The sequence below is a fragment of the Pteronotus mesoamericanus genome, unplaced genomic scaffold (assembly GCF_021234165.1).
Source record: "Pteronotus mesoamericanus isolate MK-2021 breed Mesoamerican mustached bat unplaced genomic scaffold, CSHL_Meso_final contig_90, whole genome shotgun sequence".
Taxonomy (NCBI): domain Eukaryota; kingdom Metazoa; phylum Chordata; class Mammalia; order Chiroptera; family Mormoopidae; genus Pteronotus; species Pteronotus mesoamericanus.
The window spans coordinates 11,224,666-11,247,515 of NW_026555277.1; the positions used below are offsets into that span (position 1 = coordinate 11,224,666).

The 22,850-nt window shown below is 38.0% G+C and overlaps 1 protein-coding gene across 4 annotated transcripts in view; it reads left to right on the forward strand.

The window, feature by feature from the left end:
• FN1 (fibronectin 1) overlaps positions 1 to 22,850 on the forward strand; it is a 65,523-nt gene that overhangs the window by 18,143 nt on the left and 24,530 nt on the right. For all 4 annotated transcript variants that reach the window (XM_054585686.1, XM_054585683.1, XM_054585684.1 and 1 more), the window contains exons 13-25: positions 2,477 to 2,598; positions 4,923 to 5,103; positions 5,288 to 5,446; positions 6,253 to 6,381; positions 6,491 to 6,580; positions 7,380 to 7,574; positions 8,788 to 9,060; positions 10,344 to 10,610; positions 14,137 to 14,231; positions 16,127 to 16,295; positions 16,750 to 16,836; positions 19,364 to 19,555; positions 22,548 to 22,730. In XM_054585686.1, coding sequence (XP_054441661.1) covers positions 2,477 to 2,598; positions 4,923 to 5,103; positions 5,288 to 5,446; positions 6,253 to 6,381; positions 6,491 to 6,580; positions 7,380 to 7,574; positions 8,788 to 9,060; positions 10,344 to 10,610; positions 14,137 to 14,231; positions 16,127 to 16,295; positions 16,750 to 16,836; positions 19,364 to 19,555; positions 22,548 to 22,730 — 2,142 coding nt within the window. The remainder of the gene's footprint in view (positions 1 to 2,476; positions 2,599 to 4,922; positions 5,104 to 5,287; positions 5,447 to 6,252; positions 6,382 to 6,490; positions 6,581 to 7,379; positions 7,575 to 8,787; positions 9,061 to 10,343; positions 10,611 to 14,136; positions 14,232 to 16,126; positions 16,296 to 16,749; positions 16,837 to 19,363; positions 19,556 to 22,547; positions 22,731 to 22,850) is intronic.

Genomic DNA, 22,850 nt, shown 5'->3' on the forward strand with positions numbered 1-22,850 from the left:
AACTTCTATAGGTTTGCTCCATCACTTTATTATCCTCTTGGTGGACATAGGAGCGTGATTAGGCATAAAGATGGGCAATAAATGTCATTTGTGTTGCCTTTCTAAAACTTGGTCTTGATAGATATTTAACCATCATAAACTTTTTTAAATTAAAAACTGTTTTTCTTAGGGTAGTGTGAGGTTCACAGCAAAATTGAAAGGAAAATTTTTCTTACACTTCCTGCCTCCACACATACATAGCCTATTATCAATACCTTCCCCAGAGTAGTGGATTTGCTACAATCTGTGCACTTACACAGGCACATCATTGTCACCCAAAGTCTGTGGTTTATATTAGGGACCGTTCTTGGTGTTGTATATTCTATGGCATCATAAACTTTTTGCCCCCAAAATTATGACTGCCAAACTAAGTAAAACATGTGTTAGGTATCTCTTTATCTCGGGAAATTATAGTAGGATTTCTTTAAAGGATCAATATTTAAACAACCATATGCTAATTATTGTAAACAATTTAAAGACATGATTCCTATATTTACTGATGTATATGGAAGTAGTATTTTAAATCATCACATCTTTAAAATTTGGTTCAATGTTAACTTTTTTAAATTTTTGTTTTATTTTTATCCTCACCCAAGGACATGCTTACTGGTTTTAGAGAGAGGGAAGAGGAGGGAGAGAAAGAGAAGAAGAGAAATAATTGGTTGCCTTTTGTACACATACCATCTGGGGCCTAACTTGAAACCTAAGCATGTGCCCTGACCAGGAATCGAACCTGTGACCTTTTGGTTTACAAGACAATGCTCCAGCCAACTGAGCCACACCAGCCAGGGCTCAATATTTACCTTTAAAAACTTATTTACCTTTGTGAAAATCTTCATGAACAGAAAGGGTAACTCAGACAGGGATATGGTATTGACTTCTGTCAACTGATTAAAACCAACACACTGCTGTGTTCTGGGAAACATGTAGCACTTTAGAATGGAAAAATGAGATTTTGTACATAAATTTTTTAATTTATGTGGCTTAGAAATACTAACATTAAATGAATGCAAGATTCAAAAAGTATTTGTTAGTCTTCAATCAACTTGAATTATTCCCAGTGTGAAAGTGAATATATTATTCTAGAACTTTGGTGCCTATACAGATACATAAAAAAATTATGTATTTTTTCTGCTAGAGAAAACTTTATTTTCAAAGAGATTCTAAATCAATATAGTATTTTCTAAGAGCTTTCAAAAATCTAAATCTGTTAATCTGGTGAAGTATTTTATTAAACATTCAAAATTTTGCTCTGTTTGAAAAGAGTGCCTGTTAGAAATTCTTGAAAAGGTTATTATAAGAAACTTTATTTTTATTTCTGGTAAGTTGAACATTGATTGACATAAAAGAACAGTATTTAGAAAAAAGATAGTGTTATGTTCTGCTAGCATGAATTATTCATCTATTTCATTATTATCCTGAATCGAGTCTACACCATTATGAAATTAATTCCACTTCCCTTATTTTGCTTTTAAAAAAGAACTAAAAGCATACTTTAAATCACTATGTGGAAATACTAAATTTAATGTATCCTGCAAAATGTCATTTCCATTGATAACTGCTTTAGAAAAACAAAGTTTCTCTTAATAACTTGAGCAAACCGTGGCCAGGCAGCTCAGTTGATTAGACTGCCATCCTGGTGGGTCGGGGTTTCCGGTTCAATCCCCAGTCAGGGGCAGGACACATTCAAGAACCAACCAATGAGTGCATAAATAAGTAGGACAACAAATTAGTCTCTCTCTCTTCCTAACTCTTTTTCTCTCCAAAAATCAATAAAAAATAATAATAACAATAAATCAAATAACAGTATGATTTTAGAGGAAATTTACTGCATAAAAAATAAAGTAACATTTTCCCCCCCAAAAGATAAAAAGCTTCAACTGATGAGAAATAAAACTGTCTTTGGCTAGCACTCTTGTCTATTTGTCTAAGAGTCTACCTTATTTAGAAATATGTTTGTTTTACATCATGTCATAGGGCCTTTGAAATGTTTTCTTTTTAGTTGGTAGGTTCCTTCTTGATGCAAGCTTCTACAAACCAGAATTTGCTTCAAAGAAGCTAAATACAATAAGTAAATGAAATGTGTAGTCAATATTACATTACTTGTGTTATGATAGTTTCACAGTTTCTTATAATTCTGAGTTTGAAAATGGAGAAGAAAGCAAACTAAGAGGCATTTAAAAAAAATGTATTTTATTTGCTATAAAAAGTTCTATTGGCAGTTCACATCATAAACAATAATTTACCAGCTAGAAAAGGATTTGTTGCACTGATTTCCAAGGTCAATATGTAAAAGGTTGATTCCAGAAAATTCTTACTATATTCACATTTACTGATAAGCAAAACTGTCTTTAATGATGGCCATCCACGTGCAGTAAATTTTAAGTAAAAGTAAGTAAATACACAAGATAAGCAAATCTCACATTTTAATTCCCAGGCACCTCTGGTCCTGTCCAAGTAATCATCACGGAGACCCCCAGCCATCCCGACTCTCACCCCATCCAGTGGAATGCACCAGAACCTTCTCATATTACCAAGTACATTCTCAGGTGGAAACCCGTGAGTATGCTACCCAGAAACTGGACACTGAGTCTACTGAAATTAAAAAATTCTTGAATTTTTTTTTCAGTTTTTGAGCCAGTAGATTTGATTAACTATCCATATAACATTAATATTGATTTAGTGACCAAACAATATGTGATCAATCAATTGACATGCAGATTTAACTTTTTTTCATAGTTAGAAAAATTTAGTTCTTCATGTTAGAAAGATCTTCGTAAGGACTTAGAAATGATAATGCTTAAAATTATTCTTCCCCAGTATGGGAAGGGAAGCTAAAGTTTTCATACATTTTATAACCCCATCAAAGGAAAAAAAAATTATTGGCATCATTTTCATCATTTGGTAAATAAATAGCTAAATTAATATTTTTGTCTTTTTGCTTATTTTATAAGTAGTCATTTCTTAAAAACTGACTTTAGATCCTCTGAAATTATTTAGATAGCAGAGAAAGAAATGCTGAGAGGGAGTATAAATGAGGGATGATTGTTTACTTAAAGAATTAATCTTGCAATTTTCTAATAAGATATGTCAAGACACTAAAGAATCACAATTAGGGGGAGGTTGATCTACCATGCATTAGTTTCTTTTAGCCTCTCATACTTGCCCTGCTCTATCTCCAATAACTCTCAGCTCAGAATTGAGAAACACTATTTTAAACACTGGAGAAAAAAAAGAAGTTCATTTTTAATCACAACTATTGAATTCTAGCACTAAAAAATATGAAATAAAATAAACCATTTGACCAACTCATGCAGTTGTATTTAAACTTATTGAAAAATAATTCAAACTGTTATAATCATTCTTTTTCTTCTTTTACCCTCTTTGTAATGTCTGTGGTACATTGAGGAACCATTTGTAGAACTTTGTATCTAACAATGGTAGTCAATGGAATCAATGTAGTTTTTTTTCTATAATATCTTTTCATCTCATCACTAATTTACTTTAAAATTAATCCAGAAGTATTATGTGAGACCATTGTAATAAGAGACATTTACAGGTAGGTATAAAGTGTACATTGAATTGTAAAGTCTTCAAAAAGTGGAAACAATGAATTTCTTTCAGATTTTTGACAATTAAAAACTTCCAGGTTTGCTGACACATCTGATCTGGGTCTCCTCTCCCATCCCCAATGACATGGTGTCATTTACAACTTATTTCTACAATTTATAATGTTTGCAAGTATTAAATACCCACCCACTCTCAAAATTATTCTTTCACGTTTTTCTTTAATGTATAGCACCTAAGAGTTTATTTTCTAATATTTTGTTTCTGACAGCTAACCAAACAGTTCACATCGAATAAAAGGTTTACTACAAGATCTGAGCTTATTGTTCTGATAAATTTTAATTTTTTCACAATGTATTTTAAATTTTAAATTTAAATTTAAAAAGTAACAGCATCACTTTCATTTATTCCAAAAATATAAATGGACATCTAAGTATTTGAATTATTGGAACTGATTGACTGGATATTTTAAAACAATCACTGGCATTAAAAACGTATTTAGACTTATATTAGTCTAGACTATTTACATATTAAAAGGACCTCATCTTATCCGAAGTAAGGGCGTTTCTTTTCCGCATGCTTTATTGCAATGAGTTTTGTGATCTGTGACACATGGAGTTGGGTGTGAATGCAAACTGCAAGCAAAGATTAAAGAAACCGAAATCACATTCTTCTGCAGTTTTGCCCAAAGTTGGTAAGCACTTTTCATGGGGTAGTTTGTATCCAAGAATGAGTCTTCACAGGAACTAGGAACTGACTCATGAAGCAATAGTATTTCTTTGACTGTTTCTACAAAGAAAGAAACTTGAATTGTATCCGATCAAGGGAAAAATAGAATATATGGCTTTCCCCACTTTAGAGAGAAATGTATGTCTGTTAATTGTAGAAATGAAAAAGTTGGGAGAGTCAAAACTTGGGTTCATCCTATTATGGTGATGATATCCAATAATTAATCTGGCAAAAAGGAAAGTGCATAACCGTGGGCACGCCACAAAACTCTGTTTCTACTCTTGTAAAATGAGGCCAATAACATCATTAACTCAAAGGAGGGGAGTTGAAGATTAAATGGGAGAATGCAAGTGAAACAGCATAGAAGTTGGTACATAGTAAGCTATCAGTAAATATTAGCTATAAAATAATTATCATTAATATTAACAGACTCTGCTGCAGGTCCATACCCTGATTCCAATTTTCCATGATTTTCTTCCATAATGAAACTGCAAAGGTCCCTCATTCTTTGAAAATTATGCTATATCACCTCCAAATGGCCTTCATTGTGAATACTTGTGTGATTTTTTTTTCATTTAAATTTTTAGAAAAACTCTCCAAACAAGTGGAAGGAAGCCATCATTCCAGGCCACCTAAACTCATACACCATTAAAGGCCTGAAGCCAAATGTGGTATATGAAGGGCAGCTCGTGAGTGTCCAGCAATACGGCCACGAAGAGGTGACCCGCTTTGACTTCACCACCACCAGCACGAGCCCAGGAGTGAGCAGTACGTACCCCGGCCCTCCCGTCTGCCTGAGTGTCTCAGAGCTGGGCTTTCCTCAGGAAGAGCTTTACTTCTTGATTCATATTCTTCTGTGGATGACACACACATTTTTTAAAAATTATCTTCTACAAGTAATAGTAACTATTCTTGATGGCTGAAGGCTCACTTTCTTTCTGTGGCTCTCTAGGCAACACAATCTTCCCTCCTGTTGTGGCCACTTCTGAATCTGTGACTGAAATCACGGCCAGCAGCTTTGTGGTCTCGTGGGTCTCAGCCTCGGACACGGTGTCGGGATTCCGTGTGGAATATGAGTTGAGCGAAGAAGGGGATGAGCCTCAGTACCTCGGTGAGCTAAGCGTGTTGTTGTAACGGTTCTGGATGGTCCTGGCATCCAGGCGGGTGATCCATGAGCTTTGGAACTAACTGACAGCTCAGTGTGAACAAAGTACCTTTCCATATGACCGCCTCAGGAACTGAACTGAGTTTTTCCGGAGCCACGTTTGCGTTGTCCTGGTCCCTGATGTTTTAGCCTGGGCACAGCCCATACAATGGAAGTATCTTTTTTTATGGAAGTAATCACCAGGGCGAAGACTACGGTAGAAAATATTAGCTTTGAGGGGTGTACAGTAGCCTCCTTTGTGTTTTTCAAATTGTCATGTTTAGGGGCCTTTTAAAAACTTGATTGTAGAATAACCTACACATTGAAAAATGCACAGATCATGAATATAGATGTCAGTGAATTTTTATAAAGTGAATACACCCACCTGACTGGCGCCCAGATCAGGAAAAAGAACATCCCCTCCTCCTCCACTCCCCGTCACCCCCTCCCCATACCACTACTCTGATTTCTAGTTACTTTGTTTACAATGGGCTATAGAGGAACAATGTTTACAAGAGGACTATGGTTACAAAATTAAGGGTGGATTATGAAAATTATGCATCTTCAGAGGACAAATTTGAAAAATGAAAAACAGGAAGAAAAATGATCCCATTGCCCATTGACAATTTTTGAGTATCCCTTAGTACATTTCCTTCCAGTCTTCTCCCCGCCCTACATGAATATATTGTTTTTAAAGTCTCTTTCTCATAGGTTGTGAAGTCATTTAAGGGACTGGTATGCCAGATTAGTAACCTTCACTTTTTATTTCAAAGATCTTCCAAGCACAGCCACTTCTGTGAATATCCCTGACCTGCTTCCTGGCCGCAAATACATTGTAAAGGTCTATCAGATATCTGAAGAAGGAGAGAAGAGTTTGGTCCTGTCTACTTCGCAGACAACAGGTACATGTGTACCACCTGGTATCAATTAATCTTTTTCATTGTTTTTGTAAAACAGACCTACAGTAGTAGTTTCTGACTGCTTTCCTTGTTCCTTTGTTTTCTTTGTTAGCACCTGATGCCCCTCCTAATCCCACCGTGGACCAAGTTGATGACACCTCAATTGTTGTTCGCTGGAGCAGGCCCCAAGCCCCCATCACAGGTCAGCTCAGCTTCTGGGCTGTCATGCTAATCTTGATGGCATAGAGGCCGAGGGAGCAGATTCTGATCTGAGGACCAGTGTATCGCTGAGATCTCCTACATACGTGTTAGTCTAGGTTAGAGTGGAGTACATGCGCACGTGCCTGTGCGTGTGAGAAAGAGTGGGTGAGGTAGTAATTAAGAATGCGATTATTTTCAGGTCTTAGAGCTCTATTTTCTTATGGGTCATTTCCCCCTCAAATACATTTTATCAACCCCGACACACAAAAACTCTCTAAAGGAGGTGCATTGATTTATGGAATCAGGCATTCCTGTAGTACAAGGAGGATAATGTTTCTGAAAAATCTTGCGGTAAGGCTTATACTAAAAGGGGTAGCTGAGTGGCTTCCATACTTAGCTCGTTGGTGTCCCCACTGTCTCTGAAGTTCCTAAAAGGTACAGTCAGCCCTCAGTGACTCAGTGCCCAGGCTGGTGCTTGGATTGCTTCCATCATGCAGAGCTCAAAGAAAAGATCCCAGTTTCACCTGAATATTTATTTTCACCTCATGGCTTCTCTGATAAGCCTTTATTAAGGATCTCAGGTCTTCAAAAATAATATTTATTATCAAAACAGTTTGCATGGCTGTTCTTAGCTTATCTCTGTACTGAATGCTCCTTAAAAGAAATGGCAGCATCAAAAAAGTCAACTTTTCAAGAATCACTACATCTTAACTACTCAAGCAAGATGTTGACGGCTATGATGCTTTATGCCCCTGTTTCATAAAACAGCATGGCTAACTTTTTTCTTCATGAATCTGCAGGATACAGAATTGTGTATTCACCATCAGTAGAAGGTAGCAGCACAGAGCTCAACCTTCCTGAGACTGCTAACTCTGTCACTCTCAGTGACTTGCAACCTGGCGTTCAGTATAATATCACTATCTATGCTGTGGAAGAAAATCAAGAGAGTACTCCTGTTTTCATCCAACAGGAAACTACCGGTGTCCCTCGTCCAGGTAACTTAAAGACACTACCTACACTATCTTATCTGTTAGGGCTAACAAGGTAACAGCTTTAACTCTTGTTTTGTTAGAGTGCTGAATTTCAGCCTTTTGCATCTCATGGCACACATAAACTACTAAAATCCTGCAACACATCAAAGAATATATTTTTTGCCAATCTGACAAAAGAGAGGTGTAATTTAGATTCATTCACTCCAGATAGCTATTGCTGTGTTGGCTGTTGTCTTTTTTTTTTTTTTAATTTGACAATCTAAGGGAGAACAGGTCAGTGCCCTGACTAAATAGTCAGGTATTGCATGTTAAAAATTGCAGCGGCATACTGGTTGAAAATCACTGTGTTAGAGAAACAAGACAATCCTTGAATTATGGTCATGTGTTTAGCCTACCGAGGAGGAAGAGAAGAAGAAGGAATATTTGTCTCTGTGGGGGAGCTGTTTTATCTCTGTCAACAGTTCCTGTATGCTAATAATCTAATAGATAAGTTTATTCCTGAATTTATGAAATTTGGCTGAAATGTCCTCATTATAAAATAACACCAAAGCTGGCTATTGGCTTTCCTGATTAAAAAGCGACACCATAAAATCTTCGTATTTTTCCCTAGAAATTTAATGTTCAGTCCTTCTATTGCTCTTAGGTATTACAAAATGATTTCAGTAAAATGAAAATTGCCGCATATTTTTCTGTTGTCTCAATGCCTTTTTTAAAAAGACTTTATTTATTTATTTTTAGAAAGAGAGGAAGGGATGGAGAAAGAGGGGGAGAGAAACATCAATGTGTGGTTGCCTCTCACACGCCTCCTACAGGGGACCTGGCCTGCAACCCAGGCCTGTGCCCTGACTGGGACTCCAACCAGCAACCCTTTGGTTCATGGGCTGGCACTCAGTCCACTGAGCCACACCAGCCAGGGCTCAATACCTTTTTGTATGTTTATTTTAAACTCCTTGGTAGGACCCTTCATATGTTGGAACCCCATCTGCTTACCTATATTTTAAATAAAACCTTCAAATGTCATGTGTAAGCTGTGTGACTGAACCATGAAAATAAGCAAAAAAAAAAAAAAAAGCATATTCTCTGGTGGGGAGATGAGACTTAGCACTGCCCCGGAATAAGGGGCTCTATGAACTGCCTTAGACAATCCAGGAGACGGGCTTTTTTAAAACTCTCTTCAGCAGGGGTGGTGAATGACCAGCTGACTCTTGTCTGTTAGATAAAGTTCTCCCTCCCCGGGACCTGCAGTTTGTGGAGGTGACAGACGTGAAGATCACCATCATGTGGACAGCCCCGGAGGGTGCTGTGACTGGTTACCGTGTGGACGTGATCCCTGTCAACCTGCCTGGAGAACACGGGCAGCGGCTGCCCATCAGCAGGAGCCCCTTTGCAGAAGTCATTGGGCTGTCCCCAGGGGTCACTTACTACTTCAAAGTCTTCGCCGTGAACCACGGGAGGGAGAGCAAGCCTCTAGTGGGACAACAGACAACTAGTAAGTCTCGCTCCCGACCTTGCTTCCCCTCTAGTTCTCCACCCTCACTGCCAAGCTGGGACGTGTGTGCAGTACTCCGTTTACTCCTTTGTCTACCGTAAGAGGACAGTTCTCGGCCAATGAGGATAGTACAGTGGACACAGAGCACATTAAACTTGAAAACACAACTCAGACATGGGTGCTAAATGCTAACTCTATTCCCAAATACATGTACCAGTGGAACGGCATTAGGAGAGGGGAATTTAAGACAACCTAATTTTCCTTGCTAAAGGAGGCACAGACTGAAACTTTGAGTGCACTTTTGTGTAAATAAATGTATCTCGATCAATCTTCAGATATAAGTTCGTAACACTTTTATAGTAGAAATATTTACAAATAGGAACTGCTAAGCTCTAGGTGCTCTGCTCAGTGCTTTATAAGCAGTATCATCATATTAATCCTTGTGTTGACCTAATGAAGGGAGTCTCATTGTTGTCCCTATTGGGTACGTGCAGAAACTGAGGCTTATAAAAAAATTCTACAGCTTGTGAGTTCACAGGTCTCGGGAGTGATGGAGCTGGGCATATTGACCTATGTCTTCTTGACTCCCAAGTTCATGCTTCCAATTATTATACCTAACTGCCTCATAAACATTTTCTGTCTCTCAGAAGTGTTTTAAATCACTGCGGTTTAACTGCTAGTTATCAAACTCAAGAAGAAAACTCACGATTTACGTGATTCTTTCTCCAGTGTCCCACCATGATTCTGAAGTTCTGAGTATAATTATTATAATTATTGTCTAATCAGAATCATGTGAAAATTACTTTTATTTCTCCATCCAAAGACTATTTATTCAATAAATGCTGGATGTACTCATTTTGCTCCATGTGGAGTTTTCTTTTGCCCTCATTTTTGTGGGCTTATTTTCTCTTTTTTCTAAACTTGTTTGGCCTAGCAAAGTAATTTGTGATATTTACAATTTTTTTTGTTTTTTTTTGTTTTTAAATGCCATCTCTATAGTGTTGGTATCATCCAAGAGGGTAATGAGAAAGGCATGCTGGACAATTAGATTTTCCACAGAATCATAACCAAGCAAAAAAGGTCAGCAATTTCTCCTGACTGACACAGAGTTTTACAAAGTTCTGTGTAGCACTCAATCTCCTCATGGCTTACTATTTCCAACATTGTGACATATATTGTTTCAACCTTAAGAAAACTTGAGCAAACTCAGTCAGACTTTAGAATTTCAGTATGATAATTACTGAGGTTCAAAACTTCTTGATGTATTTTACCCTTTTTTCTAGAATTGGATGCTCCCACTAACCTCCAGTTTATGAATGAAACGGACTCGAGCGTGATAGTGACCTGGACTCCTCCTCGAGCCCGGATAGCCGGGTACCGGCTGACCGTGGGCCTGACCCGGGGAGGCCAGCCCAAGCAGTACAACGTGGGGCCCTCCTCCTCACAGTACCCGCTGAGGAATCTGCAGCCTGGGTCTGAGTACACCGCCACCCTCGTGGCTGTGAAAGGCAACCAGCAGAGCCCGAGGGCCACTGGAGTCTTCACCACACGTAAGCCAAGTTCAATGTCTGTTCTTAGTGAGGTTGTCGGTTCTCACCTATAGTTACGTTCTCTGGTCTTCATCCATTTTTTTTTTTTGTTAACTTAAAAGACTTAGTATAAGATTTAAGTAAGAAATAAATTGTAAAAAATTTTTTAAAGATTTAAAACAGTGCATCTTATAGTGTGGTCCATGAGCTGTTTGTTACAGGGCGATAAGGAGCTTGTGCTGGAATGTAAATCAGGAAGCACACTGTTTCATCCAGTTAATAATTTTTGGAAGCAAAATTTTCTTGATGAAAGAAGCAGTGCGTTAAATTATATATGTTGCCAAGCTCTTTATTTGCTCTGGGACTAACACTTTGAGTAACACGGTTTGAAGCACCCAGTTATTTAAAAATTGAATCCTAATGTATTAAATGAATCCACCAAATACTAGTTAAGGCAAGAAAAAATTGGCACCCATGCGTACATTCTAATACTTTGGGTATCGGATAATAGCAGTAAGTATAGAATAAAAACATTTACTGATTGAACACACACCAATGGAACAAGAAGCTAAGAAAATGGTTTCTTTACAAGTGTTATTCTGCTGCAAAACAGGATAATTTTTTTTAAATGTAATCTTAAATTTCTCTTGAAATTCCATAGAAGGAAAATACTGACAGTAACTTTTGGTCATGTCTGTCCTTTTGCTCACCATTTTACAGGAAGTGGCCTTAAATCTCTTGCATATCTACACTACACTAAACGCTTGTCTTCATTAACTGACTTCTACTAAATATACTCTCATTTAGATTATAAAGAATTATGAGACCCTTTATTTCTAGCTGGGTATTATTTATTTTTAACTTGACATTTTGAGTTATAGATGCACCTAACAACACTTTTCAAGCACACACATATATATATTATATATATAAAATACATATTATATATATATTTTTATATATATATATATATATATGCAACTCTGACTAGTTTGCAATTTTCTAAAAACTTTCTACAAACCTTACTCTGACTAACAATATAGATGTTAGAAAGCATTCGACAAGTGAATATAAGCTTAGTTCAAAAACAACTATGGAATTTATTTCCCAAAGAAATTGTCTATAAATTTTTCCCTGTAGGAATTTGTAATTTACCAAAAATTTACTTCCATTTAAATTTGGTGTATGGAGTTATCTTTTTTATTCCTACATATAAGATACGGGCTCTTTTGCTGGATATAGTGCCTATAAAAGAAAAAGAATTTTTAATGATACTAACAATAATTAAGTAGAGCAAGGTGGGCTAATAGGGGCAATTTTAAGTACTGGGAGACTTTGGTATATGGGACATGTTATTTTATTATATATTTATATAAAACATAACTATATTTGAATTCAAGTGCTGATAATCAAAACTAATTTTACTAGCTAGAGGTTATCATAGTGCCTTGCACATAGTATTTCTAAAACAATACTTAATAGATGATCGACTGAGGAAAGAATGATAATGAAAACAGCTCAGACAAGCTTAGATTTAAATAAACCTATGTAAGCAGGGAGTTCTGCAACTTTTGTTGAACGTCCAGTACTGTCTGAGGCTATAAACATCAGTGGGGCTTGCATATTTTTGAAATTACTTTAAGTTTCTGTAGCTTTTTACTGTCTTACTAAGCTGAATTCTGGGAATAACTTTGCTGTGTTTTGTAACTTGTCCTAAATTCTTAAGAGCAACTGTAGAGGTGTGGGGGAGGCATCTCTGAGGGAAATTCAGTTTACTCCTTCATAAATTGGGTAAATTTTATTTCTTTAACAGCCAGGCTGCTCTTCACCTGACAAGACCTGCCAGAACCAATGGCTCATACTTAACAGTCACATCCTTTGTTTGACATCAGTTTGTGGGTTTGTGGTTTGGAGGTTTTCCTGTAATGGTCTTCCCAGGCAGAGGGCTTCATCTCAAACTCAAAAAGGTTCTGGCTAGCTGGCTCAAGCAATAGAAAATACTCCATCTTCAAGACCAAGACTGTTGAGGAGAATATAATTTGAAAAAGTCGGGGCTTTCGCAGATGCAGTGAAAGAAGCTGACTGCTTACTGAATTGTTTCTTGTGGCCATTAACATAGTCACACAGGACTAGCCATGGCATTTTGGCAAAGTCAGCAGCAGCCAAGTGGTGTAAGATTTCAGAGACACTGGAAGACATCACGGCTCACCCATTCCAGTCTACCCCCACCCCCAAATGCCATCAAAATAATAACATACTTAGAAACCAGCTCACTAAACCAGTAGTGAACCATTATAACGGTCATTACAAAGTGGCCCACACACGTAGTTTATTTTTTCCCACACAACATTGAAAAAAATTTTTAATTGCTCATTAAAGGCCAGGCTAAAAAATATTAAAAAAAAAAAAGAGAATTAAAGAAATAAAAGAGAAGAAAGAATTGCAATATTGGGTCTGAATTCCCACATGACAAAATTAAAACAATTGACTGGACTGAGTAGAGACTGGAGTCTTCAGACTTCAGTCCTCATTTATATAACTCTGGAAGGTAATTCTTTATCTCACTAGCCACTTATAATTTACAGTAAATACATTCAATAGTTTTTTCCCCCCAGAAGGCACAGAATTTGGTTGGGATGTAAAGAGGAAACAATTGTGAAAGCCCCAAACATGGGACCAGGACCAGCAATGCACTTGAAATCCTTGAATTTGATGAGCCTACTCAAATATCTTGGCTTCTGAGGCCTTGCCTTCCCCACAGCAGCCAGTTATTGAAATGCTTATTCTCCTTATTACAAGATGCAGTTGCTCAACCAATTATATTTTAGAAATTCTAAATTTATAGTAAGATTTGTAGGATTATTGTAAACATATGTCCTAACTTTCTGTATACCTACTCTTTATCTTTTTTAAATTATTTTTTAAAGTAATAGTTTCACTAAGAAAAACGACAGTGGTGTCAAGATGCTAGAATATGTGAGTAAGCTTTTGTTACAATTCCTGATTCCAGTGCAGCATTACATTTCTGCAGTATTGTTGTTCTGAATGAATACTCACATATTTTCAGAAAAACTCTAAAATTTATAAGTATATCCATGATGGCCAATTTTGTTTAACTTTCATATGGTATCCCTTATTGCAACCAAAAATAATTGACCATCATCATGGAGTAATTCAGCATAAAACTATTTTTAGATCACCATATAAAATTTAACCACTGTTCTCAAGTTAATGATTTAGAGGTAGAATGGTAATTAGTTGGTAGTGACCAGTTTTGCATACTAATGCTATAAACTCAAATCCCAACTCCGATGAAATGACATAAACTTCCATATTAGCCAGGTCACAGGTGGTTTGGGTAGCACATGAACGACTGAGCAGCCCTGACCTGCTCCAAACCCCTCATCCAGTGAAGGGATATATGTTGCCTTCTGGATCCACTAACTGATGAGACAGAGGTTCTTGATAAAAACACTCATTTTTCTGCGTTCTGTGCAACCATCGGTGATGCCAGGGTTTTGACGCGTGCATCGATCCTATTTCACAGTGCAGCCCAGAGGCTCCGTTCCGCCTTACAACACGGAGGTGACCGAGACCACCATTGTGATTACATGGACGCCTGCCCCGAGGATTGGTTTTAAGGTAAGTCACAGATGTTCCTAACGTCTTGTGATACAGCCCTGAGGTGCTCTCACATTTCTAGACGTGGTAGGAACAAGAAGTTCAGAAGTCTGGGAATCTGGGTTTTGTTACTTGCTCCTGTTCCTACTTCTCTGATCACAGTGTCAGGGCATAAGAATGCCTCTGCCTCGCTGAATGGCTGGAAGGATGGATGCAGGGGGAGAAAGTGCTTTGCAAAAGACAAAGCATTAGCATGGAACTGTTAGCTGTTGTTATCTTCATTTCTCTATCCTTTGCCCCAGGGAAAGGCATTTAAAAATATAAAGGAAACCCCATCTGATGTGGTGTTCTAAATGGGTGTTACCAAGTTCATGAAAGCCCATTTGGGGAGATGGATTAAACTCAGAGTGACTTAAAAATCACATTTTTATCCCATTGGTTTCATCTCAACTTGTTTAAAACCCCCATGGGTCAATTGCTTAATATAAGTTAAGATTAAGGTCTTCCCTGTAGATATATAGATTTGTGTCCTTTAACGGGATGATATTTGAGAAGCAATGAACACAAATGAATATTTTTAAAACAATTTTTTTTTGGCACTTAGAGCATATAGAGAGAAATATTTATTGGAAATCAAAACCAAATCCCCATGATTATTTGTTTAGAAAAATACATCAAAGTTCATGTCTTTGAGGTGTGCAAATAATCATATTGATGATTATGCTAGTATACCTTTTACATTTTCCTTAATAGTTTCATTCTGACTTCCAGAAGCTTTATATCACACAAAGGTCTTATTTTGCTTGCATCTTTGTTTTGTTGGTTAGGTTCTGCTTATAGGTGAGATCAAAAGAAACCAACAGAGATAAAAGGGAAGGAGGGAGGGGTAGGTGGGGGGGGGGAGGAAGAGAAGGAGCAAGTCAAGGAACATATATAGCAAGGTCTCATGGACAAAGCCAAAGTGGGTAAGGATTGAGGGAGGGAGAGGGGGTAGGGGGGCGGGGGAAAGTGGTGGGGGTAAAGCGGAGACAAATGTATTTGAAAAAATAAATAAATTAATTAAAAAAATATAAAGGATGTCTATAGAGTTGAACATCGATAATAACATTAGGTTTTTGAAAGAAACTCTTAAAAGGGTTTAAAATTATGGGCACATTCATTTTAACTCTTTTGTAACATATTCTGCAGTTGAAGCTATGAACATAATTCTTCAAAAGGAGTATTTTTGCAGCACAAAGTGTTACAGAGGCTAGTATCCTAAATGGCAACTAAGAGGTGAACTGAATATTAATAACTTACTAAAGAGAGAGCGAAGGGATTTCTTTCAGTGAAGATAGTAATGAACTTCCGTGTGGCTGAAAGCCCCCGTGTATTTATGGTTTGTACGGGGAGATGATTTATTACACAAAATGGTAGGTAATGACAGTCCCCTAGAAGTTTTCATTACTACCACCTTTGTGCAGTTTTGGAAGATACCTCCCCCACTCCAAGCCCCCAGGACAGAGAATCTTCAGCTGAAGTGTCTAATAGAGCAAAAGTAAGGCTCCAGTGCATTCCCCAGTGAAAGCACATTGTGCAGTTCCCAAGGAGTCCATATTCTTTTTTTTTTTTTAAAGATTTTATTTATTTATTTTTAGACAGAGGGGAAGGGAGGGAGAGAGGGGGAGAGAAACATCAATGTGTGGTTTCTTCTTGCAAGCCCCCTACTGGGGACCTGGCGCACGACCCAGGCATATGCCCTGTCTAGGAATCGAACCCGTGACCCTTCAGTTTGCAGGCTGGTGTTCAACCCACTGAGCCACACCAGCCAGGGCCTGAGGCATCCATATTCTATGAAACATAACCACAACCCCTCAACAGTAACCGAGCTCTGGAAATATTTGTCCTTGGTGTTTATTTTGCTTTCCTTCCTCTAGCTGGGTGTACGGCCAAGCCAGGGAGGGGAAGCACCGCGAGAAGTGACTTCAGACTCGGGAAGCATTGTTGTGTCTGGCCTGACTCCAGGTGTGGAATATGTGTATACCATTACAGTCCTCAGAGATGGGCAGGAGAGAGGTACACCCATCGTCAACAAAGTGGTGACACGTAAGAGAAGCTCTTTGCTGTTTTTTTTGTTTGTTTTTTTTTAACTGTTCCACTTCCAAAGAATAGCTGATATCATTATCATTTTTACTTATGATAACGGCACAGGGGAAAGAGTCACCCCTACTCATATTATTAGCTATTTGTAAATTTTAAGTAGCAAGTTCGATTCATGTTGTATATTCCATGTCATCAGAAGTATTCTTTCCATGTCAAGAATATTTATGAACTGGCAAAACGGAAAGAATTTCAGTAATACTGTAAAATCACTGATCATAAAAAATTTCAGAGAATTGCTCTCCACCGTGGTTTCATAATACAACTTCTATGTTTTTACTAATTCTTTCAAAAAGATTGAAAGGAAGGAAGGCAGAAAACATGGAAGGCGGGAAACATTCCATGGGTCAAGTGTTTTGTGTCAGTGTTAACTTTTAATTTACAATTTTTTTCCACATAGCGTTGTCTCCACCAACCAACTTGCACCTGGAGGCAAACCCTGACACGGGAGTGCTTACAGTCTCGTGGGTAAGGAGCACCACCCCAGGTAAGCCTGTGATATATCCAAGGTCACGTGTGTATAATACCTTTCTGAGACAAAGGTGTTAGAAACTGTTGCTGTCAGAGAAATATAGGTTTAAAATGATGAGTACCTATCCCTCCATAAAAAATACAGGAGGACATGAGTGAACGTCATGGAGTGATAGGTATGGTGTTTCACTGCCTGTTTGTTTAAATCACAGGGAAGAGAACAAGGCAGAGCTTTATGGAGCTATAGGGAGTTGTGAGGGCTGAGGAGAGGGTTCTGGAAGGTGGCTTTTGCTCAGTGGCATTCAAAATTGCCAAACAAATGGATGAAACCATACTATGTAATTTTTCTTTTTTTTCTTTTTTTAAAGATTTTATTTATTTATTTTTAGAGAGAGGGAAAGGGAGAGAAACATCAATGTGTGGTTGCCTCTCATGTGCCCCCTGATGGGGACCCAGCCTGCAACCCAGGCATGAGCCCTGACTGGGAATCAAACCAGTGACCCTTTGGTTCTCAGGCTGACACTCAAGCCACTGAATCATACCAACCAGGGCTGTAATTTTTCTTTGTGACTTATCATAGATTCTATGTTTATAATTCAGTGAAGTTTCACATATGTTTTATCATGAGTGGCACCCCACAAATTTAAGGGTAATGGAAGGTGGAAATTGTCCATTTTACAGACTGAAAAAACAGACTCAGAAAAAAACTGACCCACCCACAGTCACAGATTTTAAATGTTACACCGTTGGGATTGTAGTGAAAGTTTTTCAGACTCCTTCTCACACCCAGCATCATGTACTGTATTTGGAACTTAATTCTGTGTTTTTTACCTATATTCAGTACTGAGCAATTTGCTTACATGAAGTTCCATGACCATCTTTAAAGCTTTAAATGTAGCTTTTGTCTAAACTCCATGTTCACACATATTGAAATTTATAGAATTCAAAAACGATTAACGTTAGCCATAGCAACGGTCAGGTAGGGTGGTGTCCTGGGACCATGACAGGAGAAACTTGATATTCCTCGCCCTGGCCAAGCCTATATGAAAGTCTCTTTAAATGAGAAATGGTTAGCTAAAATATAATTATATTATTTAATATTGGTTATTTTGGAAGAATCACTACTGAGATAATCAGGACGCTCATAATTGAGAAAATCCTAAATTAAAAATGGAGTTCCAATTCACATTGATTTCATCCATAACTGTTGTACTTCTTACTTTGAGGTCTACATTTAATTTATTATTTCACTAATTCTAATTTCAGTGTAATTTTAAAAATAGTTCTTACCTTTGCTCAGGCATAAAACTAAGAAAATTACCTCTAATTATCTGATCACTGTATGCAGTTGCACAGAATAAAACTAGCTCAAAATAACCTTTCCTTAAAAATATTTTATTTATTTATGTTTAGAGAGAGGGGAAAGGAGGGAGAAACAGAGGGAGAAAAACATTGCTCAGTAGCCTCTTTCCATCCCCAACTGGGGACCTGGTGCACAACCCAGGCGTGTGCCCTGACCGGTAATTGAACTGGCAGCCTTTTGGTCTGGAGGCCAACACTCAGTCCACTGAGTCACACCATCCAGGGCCAAAATATTCTTTATAACCCCTCTCTGAAGTAGAGTGATTTTGGTGAAGTTTTCAAGATCTGGACACATTGCTTAAGCCTAAGTTATACTATTTCCAGCCAAATGACTCTGAATTTGAAACTAAGTTGGCAAATTTCATGCTTGCTGAAATCTAGATCTTTAATATTTCATCTTAATGGGTAGCCTGGCCTGCCTATCTGGATGATTGCTAGCAAATGTAATGACCTCAACATTTATCTCCCATCTAGTTGGATTTCCTTGTCTGTGCTGCTTTAGTTTTCACCCTGTTTCTAATGACAAAATACGCCACCTTTCCCTTGCCCTTTAGTAAGTTTAACTTAAATATACTTCCTCATTTACTTTAGTCTGCCCCTGGAGACATCTAGTCATTACTGTTTTCATTTGAATGTCTCCTCCTCTTCAACCTTCTTACTGCCTAATTTCTATGATTCCTGAAATATTTATCAATTAATATTTTTTCTCTAGAATAAGTATAGCCACTCCCCCCTGCCCCTTCCCCCCCCACACTTTTTCTCCTTTTCTTTTCCCTTCCTGTAAATCCATAGGTTCAGGCTCTGTATGTTAGGGTAGCCCACTTCAGGGAATGATGCTGTGGCTGGGAGCCATTGCCTGCTAACAGATAAAATGGAATATTCCTCAGGTGTCGTGCAGATGACCCGTTATGGAAAATCAGGGTACAGTGGTAGAAGGATCATGGAATTTCAAGACAGGAAAGCCTTTGCTAATCACTTCCCTGTTACGAGATTTTCTTTAAACCAAGAATATTAATTCCTGCCTCAAAGGGTTGTCGTAAGCACTAATAATAGAAGAGTCCTTGATCAATGCCAAGTCCTTTCCCCATTAGCCTTTGTGGGTTTATCACTGGGGTCTGCGTTAAAATGCTCTGGGTTGCAAACCCACCATTCAGTAACTTCTGCCTTTCTGTTTGCTGCAGACATTACTGGTTATAGAATTACCACCACCCCGACAAATGGCCAGGAGGGATATTCTTTGGAAGAAGTGGTCGGTGCGGATCAGAGTTCCTGCACTTTTGAAAACCTGAATCCTGGCCTGGAGTACAATGTCAGTGTTTACACTGTCAAAGATGACAAGGAAAGTGTCCCTATCTCTGATACCATCATCCCAGGTAATGGAAAAATAAGCTGTTATCCTCAGAATGGCAGTTTCAGTAAGAGTGGGGATTAACATCTTAATCCCCAGATGGTTGAGTCTGTCAAATATAGTTGGGATTTAATTCTGACCTCCAAACATACTTCAAAACCATGAAGTCAAAGCAACTATTTGGACAAATGCTTGCTTTAACACTGCTTACTGTCTGTGCTTCACTGGGATGTTGTCTGTTGCGATGAGTATGTAACGGAGTGGCAACCATGAATGTCTGCTAACTCTGAATGTCTGCTCACGTGGAAATAGTACTAAGCGATGTCACGTGTCTGTACTCAGTACTGACAGGCTAAAAGTAATATGGTAAATGCATCCCATCAGTACATTTGTGCCTGGTTTCACAGTCCAATTTTCAACTGCTGTCTATAAAAGAGTACCTGTCTCTGTATGTGAGCACTGAAATAGCACTCGATTAATACATCCAATTCTTCATCCGGTTGTTTCAAATCCTTCTTTTTTAAAATTGAAAAGAAAGAAACAGAAAGACCACACCTTCAGAGATTTCTTTCTTATGGACTGAAACACAGCACTAAAAAGACCAATCCAGGGATAGGTTTGTTGTTTGTCCAAAACTGGATTGTGACAGAAGGAAAGCAGACAGATTGTGTTCCCCTTTGCACTCTTTGGTAGAATGCTTTTAGTAATGCTAATTAGATAACTTTGATTATGAATTAAACCAAATATTGGCAGCGGCCTTGGACTCAGAGCTGTCTTCCACCTGGATATGCTTTTAGATGGCACATTTCACATCATATATTCATAATGCGTCAGCATTATGACCATATGTTGTCATGAGTTTTTGTATGGGGAAAGAAAAGGAAAAAACTCATCAACCAATTTTTAAAAAATCATCTTCATGTAAGCTTTATTTTCCTACTAAAAAAAGTAGGATTTTTTTTTAAACATTGCTGATACTTCCTACAGATAATATGTCTGGATCCTAGAAATGGTTTTGACATCCTAAACAGGCCTATAATTTTTAGGAACCCGAGAGGTTCAAACTGTACTGCCTAGAGACATTTTCAAAATGCAAGAAAATCCCTAAGAATATTGTAACCTGTTTGATTCTCCCAGGGAAGCAAACTAGTCATGATGCTCAGACAGTCTTTCAGATAACTTGGGGCAGATTGCATATTACCATCATTGCTTTCACATTCCATCAATTTTACTACTAGTAACCTGATGTACACTGCTTTATTTTTTTCCTCTTTTTTGCCTCTATTTTTCTTTTGCCCCCCCCCCCTTTGCTTTGTAACTCAATAGAGGTGCCCCAACTCACTGACCTAAGCTTTGTTGATATAACCGATTCAAGCATCGGCCTGAGGTGGACCCCGCTAAACTCTTCCACCATTATTGGGTACCGCATCACAGTAGTTGCGGCAGGAGAAGGTATCCCTATTTTTGAAGATTTTGTGGACTCCTCAGTAGGATACTACACAGTGACAGGGCTGGAGCCGGGCATTGACTATGACATCAGCGTTATCACTCTCATTAATGGCGGAGAGAGTGCCCCTACTACACTGACACAGCAAACGGGTGAATTTTGAAAACTTCTGTGTTTGAGACACGGATGGTGTTGCATGCTGCCCCCAGTTGCTCTGGTTAAATGTGGATGTTTCAATGGAAAAGCCAGCAATTTGCCAAAAGATTAAGAGAGGGTGATTTGAGGAATAGGAAACCAATGCAGATGCTAAACTAATTGGATGAAGACATACTCAAGTAATCTTAAGTGTGCTTTCATTTAAAGTGCAAATATGTATAAGGCTAAAGAAATGTAAATCGCTAATCTATTAAATACAAAATGGCAAAGATTAATAGAATTTGCCGACCTGTAATGTTTGAAAATGATCTAACCCTAATGCCAAGTTGTATAATGAGCACCAGTTAATAAGAAGTGTATGTCCAATATGTATCATTATGCATTTCCTTTTACTCTTTGATAAACTCTACCATGCCCCTTCTTTGTAGCTGACTAAAAATCCATTGAAGTGTACAGTAGGGTGGAAGGAGGGTTGTTTGGAGATAAAGGGGAAAAAAAAACTTTGGAGCACTCTAAGTTCCACTGTTATGGTTAAGAAACTCCTCTTTAACCTCAGTCTGGGGACCAGCATGCAACATTATAAACGTTCTCTGCCCTGCATGGTAAGAAACATGCTGAGAACCAATTTGCATGAACCCTCTTCACTTGTAAGTAGTATTTACTGAATGGAAGTAGTATTCACCTCCTGTCAGGGGGAAATTTAGGACCCTCTTGTCTTTTTGTCTGTGTGCATGTGTTTCTTTGGAAAGTACTGCTATGTTTCTCTTTGCTGTGTGGCAACTTGAGCCTCTTCAGCCTGGGATAGAATAATCTTCAGTGGTGTTAATAATGTTCTTAAGATCAAGATATTTGAAAATAAATTAAAATTATTAAGATAAATTGATGGCAGAAAGGTTAAAGGGGCCTAACAGTACCAGGTGTAGTGTTTTATTTTTAACAGTACAATTGACCCTTAAACAACATAGGGATTGGGGTGCTGACCACCTACACCGTCAAAAATCCTTGTATAGCTTTTGACTCCCCCAAAACTTAATTACTGTAGCCTATTGTTGACCGGAAGCCTTACTGATAACATAAACAGTCGATGAACACATATTTTGTATGTTATACAAATTATATGCAATATCCTTACAGTAAAGAAAGCTAGAGAAAGAAAATAAGAAAATCATAAAGAACAGAAAATACATTACAGTATTTACTTTTGAAAATCCCCCTAGACCCATGCTGTTCAAACCTGTTTTGTTCAAGGGTCAACTATAGTTTACTCTCATTTAGATTAGATTTAGATTAGACTATTTGCATGATTATTACTTGTTTCCTTTATGCATGAAATATTGTTTTTATATTTCCAGCTATTTTTGTTAGCTTTCATTGTAAAATGACATTAACAGTCTTCCTTCTCATTTGAAACCAGCTGTACCTCCTCCCACTGACCTGCGATTCACCAATGTTGGTCCAGACACTATGCGTATCACCTGGGCCCCACCTCCATCCATTGAATTGACCAGCATCCTGGTACGCTACTCACCTGTGAAAAATGAGGAAGATGTGGCGGAGTTGTCAGTTTCCCCATCAGACAACGCAGTGGTCTTAACAAGTAAGAGGTCAAATGTATCTGTTCAATAGGTACTAAGCTAGAGCAAAGGGAAAGAATTCTGTCTTCTCAGGTAGGAGCACATAAGCTCAAGACTACAATGGAACTGCAAACTAAACTCCA